The following is a 21,796-nucleotide window of genomic DNA, read 5'->3' on the forward strand; positions in this document are numbered from 1 at the left end:
ATGCGTACGAGATACGTTGATAGCCGGCTGCTGGTGGGGCGTAGATGTTCATAAACCGAAGCCACCATGATGATAATATTGTCATTTCCCCTGTCTGTGTAGAATCTACTGTAACTGTCGCCGTGGGACTGTCACTGCTTTCCAGGGGTTGTATAGAGTCGTCAGTATCTATTTCCAACGGCCTGGGTTCGGCAACATGGTTTAGTCGGCAATCTATAACTCATATTAATAAAATTGCAGAGCAATCGTTGATGAGTTGATATCTAATGTTGTGCAGTTCTTAGGTCTGAAGAGTTGCAGTTTTCGTGGATTGCAAGAGACTCCTCAATTTTTTCGCTCAGACCGTTGCGGCTAACCCTCCTTTTGACTTCCGGGCATTCTTGGAATCCTTGACGTAGGCCGGGGAATACATTCGTTAATACCATGAACTCTTTCACCTCTTCAAGGGTGTCAATTTAGTTTTGCAGATAATTCTCTGAAATAGGCGAATCGCTATCCGCGGACAATTCGTCGGCATCAGAATCAGAACTCGGATGACCTCCTGTCTGCGAGTCTTCTTCTTTGATAGCCAGTAACTCCACTTTTGGCAGCTCACCACTATCAATAACCTTATTTTTGGGTACCTTATTGCGATCTTCCGTCACATTGTTGCCGTCTTCTTTGCACAGAATTGATCCAATGTTCAACTTCATATCACGAGGTCTCCATCCATTGTCCAACGACTGTCTGATTTCCCTTCGCCAAACATCAGCGTATGCATCTTTCCAGCTCTCGATAAAATCCTCTGCTTCTTTCTTGGTGTTAAAACGCTCATGGCACGCAATGGTTCCTTTGCTCGCTTTTTCAGCCTCACTATTCCTGTGAGTGGACAGGTTCTAGTCATTGAAAGAAGGAGACTTACTCCCAATGAGTGAAAACCCCAGTAGACTTGCCACCTGCAACAGCGTAGTATTTGACATTTTTCGATGGCCTGGCCTTTCTCTCGGGTGCATTTTTGGTAAAATCATCGAAGTCCTTGATGCCTTTTGATTCCATTGCGGCGCAGGCATTATTGAGGTTGTCGAATCGCTCGTGATCGGCGCTGTCGCAACCTATCACTCTCGGTTGCACTTGACTCCTAGACCATTCGAAAGTTAAAAGTCATTCCTCGCTTTCTATGTTGGGCTCATAGTTACCAAGAAGAATATATGGCAGGCTTGTCAACGCGACCGTCATAGACGGCGTAGAGCCCTTTCTTTTGGCGGAGTTGTGGAGCCATGAGCAGGCCAATCTGTCAAATACTCGACTGTGAAATTATTGCTCTGTATATTTGGTTCGAGTAATGAAAGCCGAGAGCGTGGAAGAAGCCTGATTTTACATGAATGTGAACGACATTACGGGGAAGATAGGTTGTAGTCCCGCGGACAGCTGACGAATTTCGGAAGGCAATTGACTGACATATTTATCGATGAGCTGACGAAACGTGTCGGTATGTCAATGGACGGCCTTGGTTGCTGAGTGGGGGTCTGCGGCGCTACTATACTAGTTTGAAGGCGTTGATTGGCCGAATTTCAAAACAGGGCCTGAGAAAGAATATCTTTGTGCAAGTGGTGAAACTAATTTCGATCCATCCTCTATCTCTCCGAATTCGGGACTCGGTACCCGTTGGAGAGAACACTTCGAGGCGTGGATCGCATCATTCTCGATCGACTGTCAAAATATATTAGTTGTGGTTGCGTGCCGAGCGGGAGCTAACCCCGCACCGATGACGGACCCACCTACGGGAGGGCCCGAACCCCTTCCCACAAACACCCAAGAAACCCACTCCAGCTTCTCAGTTTAAACCACGCTCATCGAATCCACCAACGCTGACCTAGAGGAGGTCAAGCATGATCAGAACATCATCCGCAACCAGAATGAGAAGCTACATGAGGAAGTCCGAGCGCTGCGGGTGCAAATTGAAACTCTCCCATCCACACCGCCGACCATATCATTAAGCGCTGTTCATAGATCTTCGGTCAATTCCCGAAAGAAGTCCTCTTGCTACATACACGATTTGTTTGCTACATTGTGTTTGCCCTGAAAATTTCAAGTCCATCCAGGAGTCTCATGTACGGGACTCTAGACATCGAGAATCATGGAAAAACTATGGAATCCTCCAAATTTTCAATAAGAAATTGCTCCACCAAACCTGGCTCAATGGACTTTAAAACGGAGATTTACAAAATCTACTACTGGGAATATAACTTTGTAAAGTTTGAGCATGATCTGACGCCAAATACTAGAACGAGTGGGGGCATCAAAATTAAAGCGAGTGGCCGTGGGCCCACTTTTTCTTTCCCATAGTTAACTCCCAGACCCTAATCCGAGTCACGGTGACTCCTCCCACCCCCATGGGGTAGAGTTTCCAAGGACTCAATAACTTCGCCATTCGTCAGCCTCTTCAAATCGGATGGACCTTGTCCTTTCTTTTGCTGGTTCGCCATGGTAGGCTCAAGGATGAGTGAAAATGAGCGCGGGGATGTTTTTCTGGAAAGAACAACCAAGGGACCAAGGCAGCAGTGTTCAAGTCGTATGGCAGGTTACGGGGTGCAATCCAAAACAGTTCTGACGGTTCCGCGCGGAACCATCAGAATTGGTTTTGTTTAGCGCCACATCTAGTGGTTGGCAGGAAACTCAATGTGATAGACATGCAGAAAAGGGGCCAGTGCCTCTGCATATCACTATCACGCTCACTTGGTATTTTCGAACTCCTTTACTGGTCGCAAGAAGCTATTGTACACGAATTGCTCCCAGGCGCTTATGCATGTGATGGACAGGTCTTACTGGCTTCTACCGTGCATAGCCACATGTAATGCTTCGAGCCATTGGCCAGTTATACAGCCTTGGAATGATACGAATGCTCCTAGGATATATCGCTGTGATATACAATAAAATTAGTGTACGCCTATCAGATTGATTGACTACAAAGGACAAGGAATCGATGTAGCAATGTCTCAGACTCATGGAGCCTCTCAAGGTCCAGCTGCTTGCCGGTACCTATGATTTCGTCGATGTCTCTCTGTCTTCTACGATCCGGGGCAGTACTTGCTCCCCTGGCACCAGACTGCGTATGCCTGAAAATTATTGTTATAACGCAGAGCCTTGCGGTCGCCTAGCACTGACTCTTCGTAAACGATCATCATAAAGCTCTGTGCCATTCAAATAGGAAGGAGGGCAGGGCGCAATAAATGATTAGCCGGCTGGGAATGGTTGAAATGAAGAAATAGAACCACAAAAAGATTAATCAGATCAGGCCAGGAACTCTCACGAGGCCATCTCTGTATGAGTACTTGCGGTCTATTGATAAAGCCTTGTAAGCTTCTCGCAATCTGCCAGTCGCGCTTTTTCATCGACATCCTTCCACCCTTCAAAACAAAGACAACATGTCGGACAGCATTCTTAAAGCAGATAGTAGCTCTTCTCAGCAAATATCATGTATTGTGAGAAGGACGATTTCTTCTCAGGCACTCGGTGGTGAACTAACAATGATCCTACAGCGTCATTATGCCACCATCTTGATTGACCAAGATGGCAAAGTTGGATTCATGGCATCCGCATCAATTACAGGCTAAAAAAACACCCTTTTTAACCCTGAGATGCGACGAGAATTTGTTCGTATAGCAAGGGAGGCAGACGGGCCTGTTGTGATATGAGGCTGATGCAGATCAGGAACCAAACCGCATCATCGGAATTAATCCCGACTTATCTATGCGAAGAATCAAGTTGATTGGAAATCAACTTGATCTTCTCGTTGTATATATAGACTCATGTTTCCCTCTGAAATAATAATCAATTATTCCTCTGAACTACAACAGGTTATGAGCCCGGGAGCAACCTCTCGGGTGCCGTTTCTACTCATCCGAGAATCATCTTGACCATCTTGATTATATATCTACCCCGCTTTCACTATCCTCACTATGTCTGCTCTGGTCCATGACTCGCCCGACCGAGCGGTCACGGCCATCGAGCCTCTGACAGGAAGTGACAACTTCGCGACCTGGAAACGTCTCATGACCTCCTATCTCAAAGCAAGGCAGGTCTGGGATGTAGTGTCGGGCGACCTTCAGCGTCCCGACTGTCTATTCAAGTACGCCGAACCCATTACGGCAGATATCCACCCCTTGGTGGAGCCCCACCTTAACGGGGCGGTGAGACAGCGAGCCATTGAAGCGCGCCTCGAAGTGGAGGTCCAGGCATTCGAGCGCCACCGTGAATGGTCGCGCCGCGAAGCCGAGGCCTACCACACTATCTTCCGGTACCTGTCCCCCCACATCAGCATTCATGTCGCGGGACTGGAGACGTCCCGTGACCTCTGGAATGAACTTGAAGGACGATACCGGCGGATGGAACTCGCCACTTTCTGCGAATTGTTTGCCCAACTTCGCGAAACAACCGGCGAACGATGCGCCAGTGCGCGTGACTTTGTTGATCGCGTACGGCTGCTCGTACATCGATTGAATGCCATTACTCCAGGATCAATCGGTGACAAGACACATATTGCGATCCTGCTCACGCAGATCGGACCGGAATACATCCTGGTTGTGGATGCGATCCAGAATGACAAGGATCCGGTCAACCCGACCACTATCGGAAATCGGCTGTCCAACGCCGAGCAGACGGTCCGGAAAAAGGAGTCTCCCACGCCCCCGCAGGGAGCCCCAGGACCGTCAATCAATGCAGTGCAGAGAAATCCCAAGAAGTGTACCTACTGCAAGAAGCGCGGCCATGTGGTCGCGGAGTGCTGGAAGAAACAGCGCGAAATACACCCGCCTAGGGACCATGCCCTGAAGGCTGAACGGAGTGCTTCCGGCTCACCAAGAAACAATATGCAAAATATACCATCAAGCCAGACAGAAGATCGGCAGGGCCCGCCGACTTCCAAGAGACCGAGGATCAATATCGTGAGGGCGAGGGTGACGACCCTTTATACCCACGCACCGCAACCCCGGTGGATCCTGGACTCGGCCGCCACCAGCCACATCTGCTGGGACTGGAGCTGCTTCAGCAGTCTGCGGCCCCACCGCGAGATGTTGGACACGGCGGGCGATCCAGTGGAAGCCGAAGGGATTGGTACGGTGAAGCTCACGCTCCGGGGGAAGTTCAACCAACCCCTGGTGTTGAAGAATGTGTACTTTGCGCCACGCGTCGGGATGAACCTGATCAGTGTGCCGAAGTTATTGCGAGACCGCTACTCGGTGGTGGCGCACCCGCAGAACGTCTTTGTGCAACGCCGAGGACGGACCGTGGGGACCGCCTACCATGCGGAGGAGGATCTGTTGATCCTGCGGTGCCATGTGAGCAAAAGATCCCGAGAGCAAGTCCAACTGGCGAGGGCGCCGGCGGCCTATGGCCATGCAGATTCCCTGGAACCGCAGGCGGTGGCCATGGACGTCGACGGCCCTCAGGAGTCAAGTGACGCAGAATGCGCAACGTCAACCTCTGAACTCGGTGGTGAAGCTGTGATACTCGAAGAAGACGCGTGCAAAGGAATGGATCAGGCCTCCGAAGCGTTGTGGCACGCTCGGATGGGACATCTGAACCGGGGAGACTTGAGGGTGGTCCTCCGGCAGACCGGCATTCCGTACCGACCGCTGACGCAGGCGCAGCTGCTGGCAACGCCGCAGTGCCCGGCGTGCATGTCGGGTAAGCAGCATCAGAAGAGGAACTCCCGTGCAAGACGGCCACGTCTGCATTCAACGAGAATTTTCGAAATGATCCATTCGGACATCATGGAGATGCCGATTGCCAAAGATGGCTCCAGGTACGTGATCACCTTTACTGACGATTATTCTCGTGGCTCGGGGGCATATGCCATGAGATGGAAACATGAAGCGCTCCAGAAGTTCCGACAATTCGAGGCCTGGGTGCACCGTCAGTTCGGCGCCCAGATCAAGAGGTTCCTCACCGACAATGGGAGAGAATACTTGCCCGTCGGAACACACCTCGAGTCCCAGGGAGTCGAGTTTGACACCTCGCCGCCATACTGCAAAGGGCAGAATGGTCTGGCCGAACGCACGAATCGCACTATCCGGGAGCGGATCAACACGCTCCTGTCCGATGCGAAACTTCCTCCTTCCTGGTGGACCGAGCTCTTGGACACGGTGGTCTATCTGAAGCTGCGCGCGCCAGCATCGATTTTGCAGAAGAAGACCCCATACGAAATCATATACGGGAAGCCGCCCTCGCTGTTGCATCTGCGGCGGATTGCCTCCCGCGCATGGGTGTTGATCCCGAAAGAGCATCGAGCAAAACTCGGACCCAGATCATCCGAGTGCCGATTGCTAGGTTATTGTGAACCGAACCAGTACAAGCTGTATGAAATTCATTCAGGGAAGACAGTTTTTTCCCGTGATGTCGAGTTCGATGAGAGGACCCCAGTGGCGCCACTCATCGAGGGGGAAACAGGCAACGACCTCCCGGACAATGCTCCTCCATCACCTGTCTTTCCACCAGCGATGCCACCTCCATCTAGCGCATTGCCTACGCCACCTGCATCGCCTCCGGACTTGGCTGAACGACTGAAAACGCCATCTCAGCATGTGGAGGAAACACTTCCACCGGTCAATCCAATCGAAAAGGAAGCAAAGTCCACACAGGATCTCGGCTATTCCATCTATGGCCGCAGAAGAAGACCCTCACGGCGCTTACTGGAATCACTTGGCAAGGTGTATACCGCAGGCGCACTGAATACCGCATCTGCGAGCACAGTCGATCCATCGACTTTTCACGAGGCCGTGTCGGGCCCGAATCAACTGGAATGGTGGGCAGCCATCCAGAAAGAATATGCGTCTCTTCTCGAGCACGGAACATGGGAAAAGGTTCTGCGAGAGGATGTACCAGCCGGAGATCATGTGATTGGCTGCAAATGGGTCTTCAAGACCAAAGCCAACGGAACGCGTAAAGCGCGACTAGTTATCAAAGGCTATCGGCAGAAGCATGGCATCGACTACCATGAAACATTTGCTGCGGTGTCACGGATGGACTCGGTCCGATGCATCATCGCCAGCGCCGTGTTGCGCGGATGGAAGCTTCACCAATTTGATGCTGTCACTGCATTCTTACATGGTGACGTAGACTCGTCCATCTACATGGAGTTGCCCGAAGGCTTCGAAGAGCCAGGCTATGTATGCCGGCTTCGCCGCTCTTTGTATGGTCTCAAGCAGGCCCCGCGGATTTGGTACCAATGCGTCCACCGCGTGCTGGCTGCTCATGGCTTCACTATGGCACAATCGGACAACTGCGTGTTCTACAAATCCAATTGCGTGATCTGTGTCTACGTCGATGACTTTCTCGTTGCTGCAGCAAACTCGCACGAGATAGATCAAGTGCAACGAGCATTGGAAAGAGAGTTCCGATTGAACGACCTTGGAACCCCACGTTCGTTCCTCGGGATCCAATTCGACTACCATGCCGACGGAGCCGTTTCCATTCACCAACAACAGTACATCCAAAAGGTTCTCTCCGACTTTGGCATGGAAACCTGTCAGCCGAAGTCTACCCCGATGAATCCCAAGCAAGTCTTGAATCGCCGTCCAGACGAAGAACCTCCGGACGAGGAAACCAAAGCACGATTCGCAACCGCCATCGGTTCATTGATGTATCTGATGGTCGGAACGCGGCCGGATATTGCGTTTGCGCTGGGCACGTTGAGTCGCTTCACGTCTCAGCCACAATCGCACCACCAGGTCGCCCTGCAGCGATTGCTTCGCTATGTCAAAGCCACGCAATGCCATCGCATTACATACCGCAGTGGTCAGTTGATCGGATACACAGATGCCGACTTCGGTGGCTCCGTCGTCACTGATGGGGCATATTCCACGTCTGGCTATGTGTTCCAACTTGCAGGCGCACCAGTCTCCTGGTCGTCCAAGAGACAGGGGGAAGTGGCCACGTCTACGACTCATGCCGAGTACATTGGACAATACAATGCCCTTCTACATCTACAGTGGCTCCGCACCTTCCTAGCAGAAACGCAAATGTATCGGTCCCCGGTCACCAACATCATGGCTGACAACCAGTCCGCTATTGCCCTCTCGCGCAATCCCGAGTTCCACAAACGGACCAAACATTTCAACGTGAAATTCCATTATCAGCGAGCAGTGCTGAATGCTGGCGAGATTGGTCTTCAATACGTTCCTACTGAGGAACAGGCCGCTGACGGTCTTACCAAGCCGTTGGGACCTACGGCTTTTGCCAAGTTCTGTAGTCTTCTAGGAATCGAAGCCTTGGAGACTCGGAGGCAACAAACGTGACAGCGCAGGCGCTCTTTCCACTTTATTTTCCCACGAAGGTTTTTGAGTGGTTTTACCGAGGCTTGCCTGCACAGCGTTAATCCAGTATCGCCTTGCCAGCAAAGCGATCCTGAGGGGGAATGTTGTGATATGAGGCTGGTGCAGATCAGGAACCAAGCCGCACCGTCGGAATTAGCTCCGAAGTGTCTATACAGACGACCAAGTTGATTTCCAATCAACTTGGCTAAATTATTGTATATATAGGCTCATGTATCCCTCTGAAATAACAAGTCAATCATACCTCTGAACAACAACATCCCGGAGTAGACGGTGCCACATCTCGCTCGCACGCCGAAACTCCGTAAGCCAGCGTCGGTCAAAGCACCCCAGAAATTGACTGACCCGCCATATATCTGGTTCCCCGTCCGTGGCGTATGGGAGGCCTGCCAGTGGAACACCGCTGCCATACTGCCCCCGGGTTCTCCTTCTTCCGTGCCCTCGAGCTCCTGAATATCCCTCTCGCTTGCCCAGAGAGATGCGGGGGCAGATGAAAACTTCTTAATCGCGATCCCTACCGTGAGCTGCCGCCATGCTCGGACATGGATCTTCTTCCCGAGCAGTCGCTGGCCTGTCTCGACCACCGTCTCGGTCACCCGGTCTGGATGCCATGGCTCCCGTCCTCGAGACCAGAGATAGTCCGAAACGGCCGCGGGGATCGCAGTGTTCTGCTGCAGACTCCGCCGGAACGGCTGGACGAGGATCAGAAACTGCGCCACAAGCTGAGCGACTTCGGGCAGGAGGAACCGCGCCGGCCAGCGAGAAGCATTAATCAGGTTCATCGACTTATGGTACTGGAGGATGAAGAGCATCTGCCCGTCATGGAGATATAGATTGCGCGTCTCTAATGACGTGTTTCGCCAGCGGAGCCCAACAAACTCCATCCATCTCGCCTGCTGCCCGGACCCGAGGAAGAATGGCACGAACAAGGCCCGAAGGAACCGTTGGACGGCCTGTTCATATTGGTCTGCGACATCCGCGCGCATGGCAACTTCGCTGTCCGCTCCCCGCGCCCAGAAGGTCGCGGAAAGCGACGGCGTCTGTCCCACGCGGCAGAAGAGCCAGTCTCGGAGAGGCTGGACCTGGCTATGATTACGAGGATCCGTGAGGAAAGCGTCCCTGTGATGTGACGTCCCAATTGTCGACGAGCCGACTGAGGTCCACTTTGGGAACGTCTGTCACCGGGGCCGAGCGTCCACTGAGACAAAGCTCATCCGTGAAGATCGTCTAGGCTCCCTGAAGACCCCGCCAGATGATGGTATGAAGGTCGGTCAGGTGAAGGGTCACATCTTGGTAGATGGCCGTTTGCCCATCCTGATACCATCGTACCTGAGCCGGAGGCACTTCGGTACGGCCAATGTGAAAACCAAGAAGTCGGTTTTCCAGCAGCTCCGCCACAGGCCCAGCAGTGTCATTCAGTAGCCACTGATCTCGGATCTCGACCAGGGTTACCCCTAGATTGTCCTCGGCAGCCTGCGCCAGAGAATGAGCGAGAACCATCATCTGGCAATCGTAGATCAATTGTGAGAGGTATGTCGTGTATTGAGCCAAGGTCAGCCATCGCCGGGATTGCGGGCTCCAGAAGAGTACCGCAGCGAATGACACGAGTACTGAGTCAAAGGCTCGTCGGGGGACAGCATGCCGGATAATGTTCATGCTGAACCGGAGTGTAGCTTCGTCTAACGCGTCAAGCTGCCCCTGCCGCTGAGCTGGGTCGTCTGGATCGGAAGGAGAATCGACAAGCACATCGGCAGCGTCGGTCATTTCGACCCACGCGGTAAGCTGATCATCGCTAGGTCGAAAAGGCGTGTCGGAGAGTTGTTCTTGCTCAACCACTCGCTCCCAGTAGCAGACCAGTTTCTGCCAAGTCTCACTGTATCGCCGACGCGACTGATCATTCTGGAGAGCGGATATTGGGTCATGAGAGGTCTCCTTGCGGGTAAAAGTGTTGAGCAGGCGAGCATTGACTCGGCTCAGTCGACGGGTCTCGGTGTTCTATCCCATGGGGGGAGGGGGAGTGAGGCTGACTCGGATTAGGGTTTTATATTTTTGTATGGGAGGAAAAAAGTGGGTCAGGGCTCACTCGCTTTAATTTTCAGACTCCCACTCGATTTCGCAGTTGGCGTCGGATCATACTTATATTTGCAGAAATTGTATTCCCAGTTGTAGATTTTATATAGTTCCAATTTATAGTAGATTCGATAAGTATTAGTGGAGGAATTTTCGATTGAAAGTTGGTAGATGTTTTGGTGAGGTGGAGGTGCGAGTCGCACCGTGCGACCGCAGTCAACCACCCAGTAGCGGTCTCGTAACAGCTTCGGCACGCTGATCAGGTTCATCCCGACGCGTGGCGCGAAGTATACATTCTTTAACACCAGGGGTTGGTTGAACTTCCCCCGGAGCGTGAGCTTCACCGTACCAATCCCTTCGGCTTCCACTGGATCGCCCGCCGTGTCCAGCATCTCGCGGTGGGGCCGCAAACTGCTGAAGCAGTTCCGATCCCAGCAGATGTGGCTGGTGGCGGCCGAGTCCAGGATCCACCGGGGTTGCGGTGCGTGGGTATAAAGGGTCGTCACCCTCGCCCTCACGATATTGATCCTCGGTCTCTTGGAAGTCGGTGGGCCCTGCCGATCTTCTCTCTGGCTTGATGGTATATTTTGTAAATCATTTCTTGGTGAGCCGGAAACACTCCGTTCAGTCTTCAGGGCATGGTCCCTAGACGGCTGTCCTTCTCGCTGTTTCTTCCAGCACTGCGCGACCACATGGCCGCGCTTCTTGCAATAGTTGCATTTCTTGGCGGACTGCTGTACCGTATTGACGGACGGGCCAGATGCTGCCTGCAAGGGTGTTGGAGCTTTTTTTCTCCGAACCGTCCGCCGCCACTAGAGACGGCACCCGAGATTTTGCTCCCGGGCTCATAACCTGTTGTTGTTCAGAGGTATGAATTGTTGTATTTATTCAGAGGGAAACATGAGGCTATATATACAACGAGATGATCAAGTTGATTTCCAATCAGCTTGATTCTTCGTATAGGCACCTCGGGATTAATTCCGATGGTTCGGCTTGGTTCCTGATCTGCACCAGCCTCAGATCACAACAGATTTAATTCGAAAGGGGCTTAGTTTTGAGGACAAAAATCGGGTTCCATGATTAAGTAAGCCATTTGGGCCATGTCGTCGAAAAATGGCCAACTTCAATGCAGTATATTATATAAACCACGGAGAAATTAAAAATTCCGATAAAACGGACGGAATCTTCAGTATCTATTCCAACAGTCTCGAAATAATTACCCTCATAAGATGCGGTGGTGTTGTTAGGTCAAGTCAGGTTTTCCCTAATGGTATAGTCATTTGTAGGTGGCCGTGTGTCCTTCATGATACGTTAATGCTACAGTCTCCTATGAGGCTCTTGTTACTACGAGGAAGCACGAAAAAGAAACACCTCCTAAACTAGTGCCAGAAGCCTCTCAACAGTAAATAACGTTTGTATTTAAAAGAAAAGAAAAAAAGAAAAAGGAAAAAGGACAAAAATCTCGCGAGCAAAGATTATCGAACAATACATATGATTATCTAGGCGCTAGGATAGCTTTGGCATAGCTAGTGAAGTCCTTGATTTGAATTTTCAGGCAGTAAGGCTTGCAAAAATCATGCCTGGAAGTCCTGAAGGGACTTGCGATTTGCTTGAAGGCGTACGAAGATATGGTGCAATTTGAACCGAAATAAAAGTTTTAGATCATTTTACCGTCACCTTCCAACTGAAATTCCTATTCGACGGCAGAGATCCTTTGCAGCCAAATGGCCAGCAATCTTCTTATTTCGTCCGACCCCAAATGAATACAAGTCCCCAAAACGAATTTCCGCACTGAACTGAGGAGGATCCTTTCTGAGTGTTGAATATATATGTTGGAGTGCCTTCCCATCTTCTTGTCCTTTTTCATTCAACGCAGAGGTATACTTTGATAGATCCTCTTCTCCGTGGGAGTTGGATTGCGTGTTTACCTCGATAGTCTGGGTACTCCGGGGTGGCAGCAACTGTGGGGTTCCGGTGATGAATGAAGCCAACGTACTGATATGAGGTTCCATGTGGCATCCTAGGTGGCTAAGTTGAAGTAGGCTGTACATAAGCGTATACGCCTGTGAGTGCTGCAGAGAGCGATAAGCAAAGCCAAGTACTCGGAAGACGGCGCTTTTCGGGTCTGTCTCTTGATTGTGAAAGGGAGCGATGCGCGCCGCTTCTAGAGTCTGCATTGCTGCAAGATAATCATAAGACATAATAAATTGAATGACTTCGGTCTCCTAATCAGTCAGCCTCAGCATAGACGTTTCAGTTCAGCCGAAGACTAAGAAACTAACGAGTAATTGTTTGATCTGGCTAGAATCGCCGTGACGTATTCGCGGAACATCATTTTTCCCACGAGCTCGTCTACGGCTCATATTAGCGGAAATTCCATTCACAAAGTGAGAAGAATATAACATTCACTGATTGGGGCATCTTGATTACTTGGACCTTGGGCAGCCATCATAGCGATGAATCTAAGTAGGCAATCAAGTCGCATGAGTATCGACCTGGGAATCAGAGCTAGGCGTGGTTGCGAAGGCCTTTTATCCCAAGGAAAAGCGATAGATTTTGCTGTAAAATGGTATCTGAGATATGCGTCGGAGCGTAACAGTCCGGGCTCTGCCGGTACAGGTCGACTAGACGGTGGAAGGGTTACATCAGTGGCTGCTATAATTCACTTTGCACCAACCAATATTCTAGTTCAATACGAGTATGTAGCAGTAACCTTTTAGAATGCCAACACATTCTACAAAGGCTTCGCACTTATTAGCCAGAGGAATGCATTGTGCAGTTGTCAGCTTGTAAAAGGTGCCATGCATTGGTAGTTACAGATGATCTGTCAACATGTTGCCACAGAGCGCATACTTGTCCCAATGGTCGAGTATAAGCAAACGGCCCACACAACCAGCGGTGAAGTTGTGGATATGTGGACTAGCCTAACTACTCAGTATTTTAGTTCTTTCAGTTCTTATTTAGTTATATCGTCGGCAGAGAAGTGGCGGTGAATGATGATGAGCGAGCACACATGCCTATGCAAGGTATTAGCGAATATTGATATCGAGCGCCTGAAGTGATTGCCTGAAGCCGTTGCCCGAATTTTTGAATTTGGTCATCCCCTAGGTCACGAAAGCGATCCATGCTGGCATGACTGGGATGTCAGCGATAATGATAATCAATAACAGAAAAATACTTCATGGTTAGCTTCACGCCAGTGATCAGTCTGTGAGGTAGACGTATCGTGGAGATTGGGCAACGGGCGGAAGCGGGAGGCCCGCCTTTTATCCACCGTCGAAAAATGGGGCCCAGGCGTGGCTGTGAATATGGGGTAATCCGTTGGATAGGGCGATCATATGTATGGTGCGTTCGGGGTCGCTCCGCCAATCGTCCAGAAACGATGATGAAAAGTTGTTTCATCTTGAAGTGGGGGCAGGTGAAGATGTGAAAGAGCATTCTCTAATTCAGATGCAAATGCCGCGAGAAATAGAAGATCGATGCTTGGAAATAAGGCCTTTTCTATGCGCGAATAAGCAGTGAATTGGCGGGGGGCTGATTCTAAATAGTTGAAGCGGCTACAGGCGAAACACACCAAGATTTTAGAAGCATTGCCACCACTTCTTAATGTGTAAGGCTAAGAATGGCCCGTGAAAGGACGGCTGAGAGAGCACCTCCCGTGCACCTGCCGTAAGAGCATCTTACTCGGACGCGTCCACACTACAGTAGAATTCGAAAAAGGATTCCCATTCGTACACTCACGAATTGTTCGCCGGCCCGTATCCGAAACCACCCTAATCCCTATTTGATTTACTCCGTAACAACCCTGCTTAGTTGTATTGTATGAAATGTTGTCTTCAGATGAGTGATTGTAAAATACTGTAAAAATTCCGTAGAATCTCGTAGAAGATTCCTAGTTACTTGTCCCAACCCAAACAGGATGGGAAAATCTCAAATAGAGAACCAGTCACTTGTCGGACAGAACACCCAATTATCATCCTGGCCCGCTCGATAAGACACTGTCTGAACATTTTTAGAATGCTGGAAAAACTGATAAACCTTTTTTTCTCCTACCCAGGACCTCTGTTCCTCGTAGTTTTCGGGCACGGGGGGTAGTGCCTCAGACCGTGTAAACGTCGCGAAGGTCGTGTCAACCTCGCCCTTTGGAGCATACCATTTCCCGTCTTTAGTGATAGCACCGTCATAGGATTCCCTTTGCTCTGTCGGTATTTTTTCCCACACTTTTCCCCAGCTCGGAATCCAGAGCTGTTTGTCCTTAGTCAAATATCCACCTTCCACCAAGTACACAAGTTCAAGCGTTTCATAGGCAATGCGGAAGTAGATCGGTTGCACTGTTGTGGGGTTTTTCTTGGCTAGGTCTGGATGCAAAGAGTCTGGGCCAACTGAGGCCATCATGGGCGTAATATGGTAAAAGAAAACTTCAAGGTAGCTTCAGATTAATGAAAGCTCGTCTAACGCAGCTGGGGAGTGAGGATTCTTGGCTGGTACTAACTGTGAGGATATAGATTTCTTTGTGGGAAATTTGTAGAATGAATGACTTGTTAGGGCCTTGGGGTAAATGAAATGACTAGAGGTGTGCTGTATGCCATACAGTTTAAACCAGATTCTTGGAAAGAGTTGCTGGTTCAGGTTGCATTTTAGTAACGGATTATCGCGAGCCTTCTCTTCCTTCGGGCGGAATGATGAGGATGGAGGGGCATAAAGGGGTAGTGTGTAGTCGTTTCCTGTAAGATACAGTATCGCACGTCACGCAATGGTTCTGAAAAAAAAACGGATTATTTTTAGAAAAGGGTGGCCTACGAGGTAGCTAAATATAGATTACGATATGTTATAATACGGTTTGGGAGAAGCAATTTATCCGTATTCATGGAGAAAATCTGTTAGCTTATCCGAATAAAAATGGCACCTGTTTCGGGTACGAGCCGAGAAATTAGTGTGTGTGTCCGAAGGGTAAACTGTTTTCGAATTCTACTGTACAATCCGGCAGATCAAGATAGTTGCCCTTTCGGCTTAGCCGCCGGGCGTTAATAAATTGTGTGTGTACAATCCGGCTTACGGCAAAGAAGTATAACAGGACACGGCATGCATAACACCTCGGCTATGAATGATTGGCTTGCCAAAAACCCTAAATGGTATGCGATCAGATCTATTCCCGGAAGACATGCATCTATCGCAAAAATGCCCACTTCGAATTGGCCCTCATTTGGCAGCACAATTAGCCAAGGTGGATGCATACATCAAGACCCAACGTTCGCCTGGCCAGTCATCTAGGTTGCCGCCGAAGTGTCAAGTCGAAACCGCCATTTGGTCCCGGGTGCTGATGGTTTTCCGCTGAATATTATTCATTAACCTATGCCCAGGCCCGAGTTTAGCTCGGATATCCATCCGATCGCAATGCAGAGGGGGCCAACAAAGTAGAATGCTAGGTCTAGTTAGATGTCCGTTGGATATTGAGATATAGTCGCAGTTTGGACTTGGATGTTGGCTTATATTGCGAAGCTTCAACTGAACGAGAAGGCTTAGCTGGGTGACTATTGTATTCTAACCGTACATGCATATAGGGAGGATCAAACCTACCGAACACCCGTTCTCTCTATTTCCTCGATTTAAACAAGATTTTCCTTACGTGCATCATCTTGGGTGGGGGAGGTAATGAGGACGTTGCTAGCAAACTATTCAGCTGCCCGATACTGGCGGCCGGTTTCAGATTATCAACCAGGTGCATCGCATGGCGGAATCTAGAAGTCATATCGATCAATACTTTGTCAATAATATTTTCGAGAAGCACTTACCCATATTGGGTACGTTTTGTTATGGCAGAGTGAATCTTCTCATGTTCACGCTTGTAACGCTTTAGCATAACGTGATTGTGAAGTTCATGGGTGATATAGCGGGAAATATCCCTCAAACCCCCTTCATTGCTCATAGAAACAATCTTATTCGGGTTGGTCGTCAAGGATTGCTTTATGTCGGAACGAAAGCTTGAGAGAACTTCGCAACAGTTTCAAGCATTAATCTGGCCTAAAATAGGTAAATGTTTGTATTGTGAGCAGGAGGTAGACCATCTACGGTACATGGCACATCCTACTGTAACTCTCATCATTTAATACTTTCTTCAAAAGCAATTTCAAACCCAGATACATGAACTAGTACTCCGTATCGTTTTCAATCAAGCCTCAGATGTTCTTGCTAAGCTTAGAAAGTTCTCTTCGAACGCTTCTGCCCTAACAGCATCAGAGTTGCTGAGATGTTCTCGGAGATGTTTCCCACTTTGATCTTCGAAGATACGAGCTACTGACCGATGCAGCTCAGGAGGCGGTATCAAATCGTTCGCTAAAAGTCGAGCAATGAGGATAACACATTCTGAGTCGATGCCACGGCGCTTAATGTATGTACCCTCCTTGGCGTCACATATTTCCTGTGCCAGCTGAAGTGGTAACTCCACACCGAGATGTATCTCAATTTTGCTCTGCAAATCGGTAGGTTCTGGTTTCGTATCGATGATATCCTTTGCGATGTTGCAAAAGTAAAGCGCGACGTGAGGGTAAGATATGGCAAAGGTTGGTCGTGGAGTCTGCTTGACAACCGTTTAGAGTTAGCCTTGCTCTGTGTCAGGAGAAGAGAAGATATTACACCAGGCCCTGATGAGCTCTTCTAATGGCGTAGGCTTGAACGGTGAATACTTGGTTAAGATGCCAGAAGATGACTTTCGTGTTGGCGTGAGCGAACTAAAGAACAAAGGAGCAGAGACGGAGCCAGACAGGCGATCGTCACGTGTCAGAAATCCAAGGCTGTGTTGAGTAATTGGATACAACTAACCCATCAAAAGCCCTAGCATGATGATCAGCAGTGGCAGAAGTCCCAAAGAAAAAGCTTTATTGTTGACCCTTGACGAGCTCTCCAAAAGCACAAGGCTTTCTGCAACAGCGCAACTGCGAGATGCAAAGTAGCATTATTGACATAGTGCCTGTTCGATTCAAGATCTTTTTGTTTGCTGGGCTTGCATCGGACCTTCGACTTCCTGCTGTCCAGGCTTCTAAGAAAGTTCTAGATTTCCTTGTATCTTCTATACTGGTATTTAAAGATAGAGGTATTTTTAACCTGGTTAGCTAAAGACCGGATTATTTACACATAACACATATGGATTAGTGTTTCATGTGATTAGGGTTTGAAAGACTTTGTTCATGCTTGAGACATGGAAGGCGAAAGCGGTCGCCACTGTAGCTGTGGGCTCAATGGTATAGCTTCAGGCACTCAAGCTCATGGGTTAGGTTTAGATATTGTACCTACCTCCATTTTGGAAGCGACAAGGTGAAGTCTGCCAGGGAATATTTGCTGTGATACGAAGTGATGCACGATATAGGGTGGCAGTAGGTGACGAGGATATGCAAATGTGAGGTCTCAGAATTGGGCACGGAGATGAAAGTCATGGAGTCAATGCCTATCGCACAAATTATTTGCTAGTTTAGGGCCCCCAGTTTACAGTACATCCCGTAACTAGTGTCGCCACCTATACTCCTCGATTGTTTCTCGAACCCTAATTGCCAAGCCCTATCAATCGATGAGAGGTTGGGTGCCTATTTAGGAGGTGGCGGTGGCACACCCGGCTTTTTTACCCCTGTAGTATCATACGCGCCGCGACCACCATTCTAATTCTATTAATATTGATATCAATTGTGAAGCAACGGATACTTACGAAAAACAGACCACCACCAAATATGGACATTTTTGTGAAGATTTCCTTGGCTGAGACTTCCAGTTCTGCCGGGATATAAAATTAGACATTGGCTTATGAGGACAACGAACGCGGGAGTCAAACCTTAAAAGAAAACGACCACTATTGAAATGTAGTATAGCAAGAGTATTCAGCGTAGAGACTCGATATCGTAGTGAGCAATTCGAGGGCGAAGGCAACGATCGAAGTCGATGGTATGATATATTTTTATTTGCACAAGGAGAGCGACAACGATGTTCCAATCTCGGGGGAGATGTTGGGTTCCACGGCCCTTTTATAAGGGTATGAGCCTAGTATCCAGGGAGGATATTGCCGCTGGGCATTTTTGCTCTCCAAACTATCAGGGGGGCTATTTCTAGGTCCTGAGTTCTGAGTCCTAAATTGGAAATTAAAGATGACAGTCATCGGAGGATTTGGATATGGATCGAAATTTAGATGTAATATGACGATCTGACATACTAAGAGTATTTGGCTATCTTTTATCAGAAAGGTGAGGGCTCTCTCCGGAGGTTTATGACGAGTTGACTATTCTGTTGATACTGATATCTATGTACCAGATGGCCGATCAGATAGTTCAATTCGAAGTGATGATTTAACCGGAAGCCGTTTTAGCGGTAAGCTATATATCACGTGCTTCATGTCCGTTTCATGCCCCACACCAGCTAGCCGTCAGTCGGCCAAATATTGGGCACGAATCACAACCCCTCCAGTTATTCCTCTTCTCACAACATTATCAGATACGCTGAGAACTTCCTATATAATCCAGGCTACTCATCCCTCCAAATGTGTCTCGTTCCAATCTCGCAAGATCTCGTTCCAACCTCGCAGGACTTGAAACACAACATTAAAATCATCAGGGATCAAATCAACAATAAAATCGCACAAAAAATCGCGCAAAAAATCACAGAGCCTGGGGTGGTGACCGAGGGCGGCTGGCAATATGGAGGTGAACCTTTTCTGCAGTCGGTCGAGACACTCCGAACTCAAATTCAAAAAGAGCTCAAAAATGTGAAAGTGAGAGAACGCCGCTCCGCCCTCGCAACTGCAGACTACTAACTATTGTAGGTCTTGGGCTGCCGTGTACGACATTTCCCCAATGGGACGACAGATTTTTTTTCCAACGCAGAAGAAGCTTTTCGTTGGTTGATCATTCTGATTAAAGGGAATGTTGATGTGACCTCCCCTGGTCCTAAAGTTAAAGGGGATGTTGATGTGACCTCCCCTGGTCCTAAAGTTAAACTCCCACTTGATACCTATTGTTATATCAAAGACGGAAAGTTATTTTCTGGTACGGACTGTGATATGGTGGTTGTCGCCCTCGGGGGTGATACAAATCCATGACAGAGCGTGGATTTTGTCCTAAAGGACTGTGTATGTATTGACATGAATTTAGGATGTCGGAGAAAAAGTATGATCAACAAGCCTAAGAGGAGGTATTCATGTAGTACAGCTCATAGTATAGGCGGGGTTGGGTTAGACTGAGACATCGGCTCTTGTTCGAGAAGGAATCTGAAATCCCATTCTAACGGGTCGTAAATCCTTGGGGAGCTTGCTGAGGCATAGCTGGTGCCCTGTGCTATAAAAGCCGGTTCCAAACGTTTGCTCTGGCTTTGTTCACCAAACTCAAGTGTACGCTTCCGGGAACGTTGCCATTCTCGCTGACGGTCTGTATATATTAGCTTCAGAAATCGTACACGGGCTGGCATTTGAACTTACTACACCGATCATCGTGCAATGATTGGCAATCTGATATCCACTTTGCTTTCCCCTTTATGAACTCAGACCATTCCGTAGAGTTGTGAATTGCTTGCGCCAATTTGTCCAAATGCTTGTAGGATACTTCTCGGAATGCGGTAAACATGAGGCAGAGAACTGCAGAGACTCCGGGGTCTTCATAGATTCCCTCAAATGACATACACTTTAACCCGTATTGTATCGCATCGCGGTATCTTCTATCGTCTTGTCGACCGTGGACGGACAAGAATTCAGCAACGTGACCCGCTCCTTTATTGTCTGCATCTTTCAGACTCAGATTTAAAAGATCGGTGAGCGCATACTTCTTCTCTGCCCAGGTTCGGTATTCTTCGGCACATGAATATCTGCTCATCCAACCCTGAAATCTTTCCAGAGGGGTGGGCTTTTTACTTGACAGTGCGATGTAAACCATGCGGGGATCCTCTTCGGTCGTCCAGTCATTGGTTTGGAAATTGATTTGGGAATCTGGAAGTTTTTCATTGGCGCTCACCAAACTGTGAATCTCTTCGGAATGATCCTGGAGCTTCTTCATGAACGAAGCAACCGCTTTCGGCAGAGTTGGTGCGATAGGGGCTTCGACGCTATGGGTATTGCTGGCTGGTTGGCTTGTTTCAGTGTGAGAAGGTATTGATGTCTCTAGCTGTTGAAGTTGGGAGAGCGCCGAAGGCACGATCCCTGAAGCTTGCAGGCAGTTTCCACTCCTATAAGTGGCTATCTTTTGCGAGGATAAATCGTAGCTGATCCGTGGCTGCAGCGTTCTCTTTAATCCATCTAACGCAAGCTGTAATTCTTTGCGGTGATCCTCGGACAATTGTTGGGCATCTATAGATGATAAATTTGCCGACAGAAATGAAGCCGCGTTCAATATATCTTCAAGTTGATGCATCTTGGATGAGAGTATTGTAGAGGACAAGCAAACGTAAACCTCGAGAACAGTAAGCCCTCAGTAAGCCCTCAGGTCTTGGCATTGCACCTAGGTGCAATGCCAAGACCTGAGGGCTTACTGTTTACCGTCCAGTTGTTTCACTCGTTGGCTGAACGAATAATTTGTTCTAGGCCTCCCCTGATCTCCACAAGAACCATGCCCGCTCTCGCTCCAATGCAAAGACAGCATCCAGACATTGACTCGCCATCAATCTTGTGATGATATGCCTCGCTTACGCGACTAATGAATTCATGCAATTACTATCTTACCGTCAAATTATGCTGGCAGATATCAATACAACATTAACTAATCCTAATGCAATGCGATAGTTTTAGACCATCTCTGCAGCTTCATCATGAAGTCAAGGCTTGTATCTTATATTTGTAAAAATAGGGATGTAATATACATCCTAGGCTATATTAGCAATTTAGACTATATCGTAGTACTAGAATCCTGCATTCACGTTTGTAACTATGGTCTGCCTAGTAAACGGGTGATCCCTTCCATATGGGTGGGCAGACTCTCGCTTGTGAGGGTCCGTAATTTTGGAAAAAAAAATGTAAGGGCTACTTAGTCTTTACTATAGAGATTGCCACCGTTCTGTATTATATTCTACGACATGGGGAGGGTACCCTGCCTAACTCATTTCAGGTGCTTTTGTGGAAGTCGGGCGAGGTAGATTTCTGCGAGATACCCCATTGCAGACATTATTAAACGGATTTACAATCTAGAGTTGCCGCGTGGAGCGACAGCTATTCAAAGCAAGTTCAACTGCTGTAGAGGTACGTGCTTAAATCATCCGCAGTATATTTTGTTGGAGCATCTCTGCTACACTTCAATATCATTCTCTTTTGCACTATTTCGATCACCATAAAAACAATGTCGACAAGGCTTTGGGACCAAGATGACAATCATGGCCCTTTCGTACTGAGGGTGCTTTGGATATTGACTCCCATTGCTACTCTTCTCGCAATGATCAGGATATACGAGGTACGCTCTGGA

General features: G+C 48.7%; 7 protein-coding genes across 7 annotated transcripts; 3 read left to right on the top strand and 4 right to left on the bottom strand.

Annotated features, from left to right (window-relative positions):
* Positions 1 to 455: 455 nt before the first annotated feature.
* On the bottom strand, positions 456 to 1,035 carry N7471_010550 (RNase H1/viroplasmin domain-containing protein; the record flags this gene model as incomplete). The annotated part of the gene is made up of 2 exons (XM_057283269.1): positions 456 to 852; positions 902 to 1,035. The coding sequence occupies 2 exons, from the start codon at positions 1,033 to 1,035 to the stop codon at positions 456 to 458; spliced, it is 531 nt and encodes a 176-aa protein (XP_057132248.1).
* A 7,816-nt stretch (positions 1,036 to 8,851) lies between these two features.
* On the top strand, positions 8,852 to 9,142 carry N7471_010551 (uncharacterized protein; the record flags this gene model as incomplete). The annotated part of the gene is made up of 1 exon (XM_057283270.1): positions 8,852 to 9,142. One exon carries the CDS (start codon positions 8,852 to 8,854, stop codon positions 9,140 to 9,142), a length of 291 nt encoding a protein of 96 aa, XP_057132249.1.
* An 83-nt stretch (positions 9,143 to 9,225) lies between these two features.
* Positions 9,226 to 9,417, top strand: N7471_010552 (uncharacterized protein; the record flags this gene model as incomplete). Its single annotated transcript, XM_057283271.1, has 1 exon — positions 9,226 to 9,417. One exon carries the CDS (start codon positions 9,226 to 9,228, stop codon positions 9,415 to 9,417), a length of 192 nt encoding a protein of 63 aa, XP_057132250.1.
* A 119-nt stretch (positions 9,418 to 9,536) lies between these two features.
* Positions 9,537 to 10,073, bottom strand: N7471_010553 (uncharacterized protein; the record flags this gene model as incomplete). Its single annotated transcript, XM_057283272.1, has 1 exon — positions 9,537 to 10,073. One exon carries the CDS (start codon positions 10,071 to 10,073, stop codon positions 9,537 to 9,539), a length of 537 nt encoding a protein of 178 aa, XP_057132251.1.
* A 4,236-nt stretch (positions 10,074 to 14,309) lies between these two features.
* On the bottom strand, positions 14,310 to 14,771 carry N7471_010554 (uncharacterized protein; the record flags this gene model as incomplete). Its single annotated transcript, XM_057283273.1, has 2 exons — positions 14,310 to 14,381; positions 14,433 to 14,771. 2 exons carry the CDS (start codon positions 14,769 to 14,771, stop codon positions 14,310 to 14,312), a joined length of 411 nt encoding a protein of 136 aa, XP_057132252.1.
* Positions 14,772 to 18,897: 4,126 nt separating this feature from the next.
* Positions 18,898 to 19,170, top strand: N7471_010555 (uncharacterized protein; the record flags this gene model as incomplete). The annotated part of the gene is made up of 1 exon (XM_057283274.1): positions 18,898 to 19,170. One exon carries the CDS (start codon positions 18,898 to 18,900, stop codon positions 19,168 to 19,170), a length of 273 nt encoding a protein of 90 aa, XP_057132253.1.
* Positions 19,171 to 19,565: 395 nt separating this feature from the next.
* Positions 19,566 to 20,755, bottom strand: N7471_010556 (uncharacterized protein; the record flags this gene model as incomplete). The annotated part of the gene is made up of 2 exons (XM_057283275.1): positions 19,566 to 19,780; positions 19,831 to 20,755. The coding sequence occupies 2 exons, from the start codon at positions 20,753 to 20,755 to the stop codon at positions 19,566 to 19,568; spliced, it is 1,140 nt and encodes a 379-aa protein (XP_057132254.1).
* Positions 20,756 to 21,796: the final 1,041 nt, after the last annotated feature.

The sequence above is a fragment of the Penicillium samsonianum genome, assembly GCF_028829775.1.
Source record: "Penicillium samsonianum strain IBT 33392 chromosome Unknown utg000006l_segment0_segment0, whole genome shotgun sequence".
Lineage (NCBI taxonomy): Eukaryota > Fungi > Ascomycota > Eurotiomycetes > Eurotiales > Aspergillaceae > Penicillium > Penicillium samsonianum.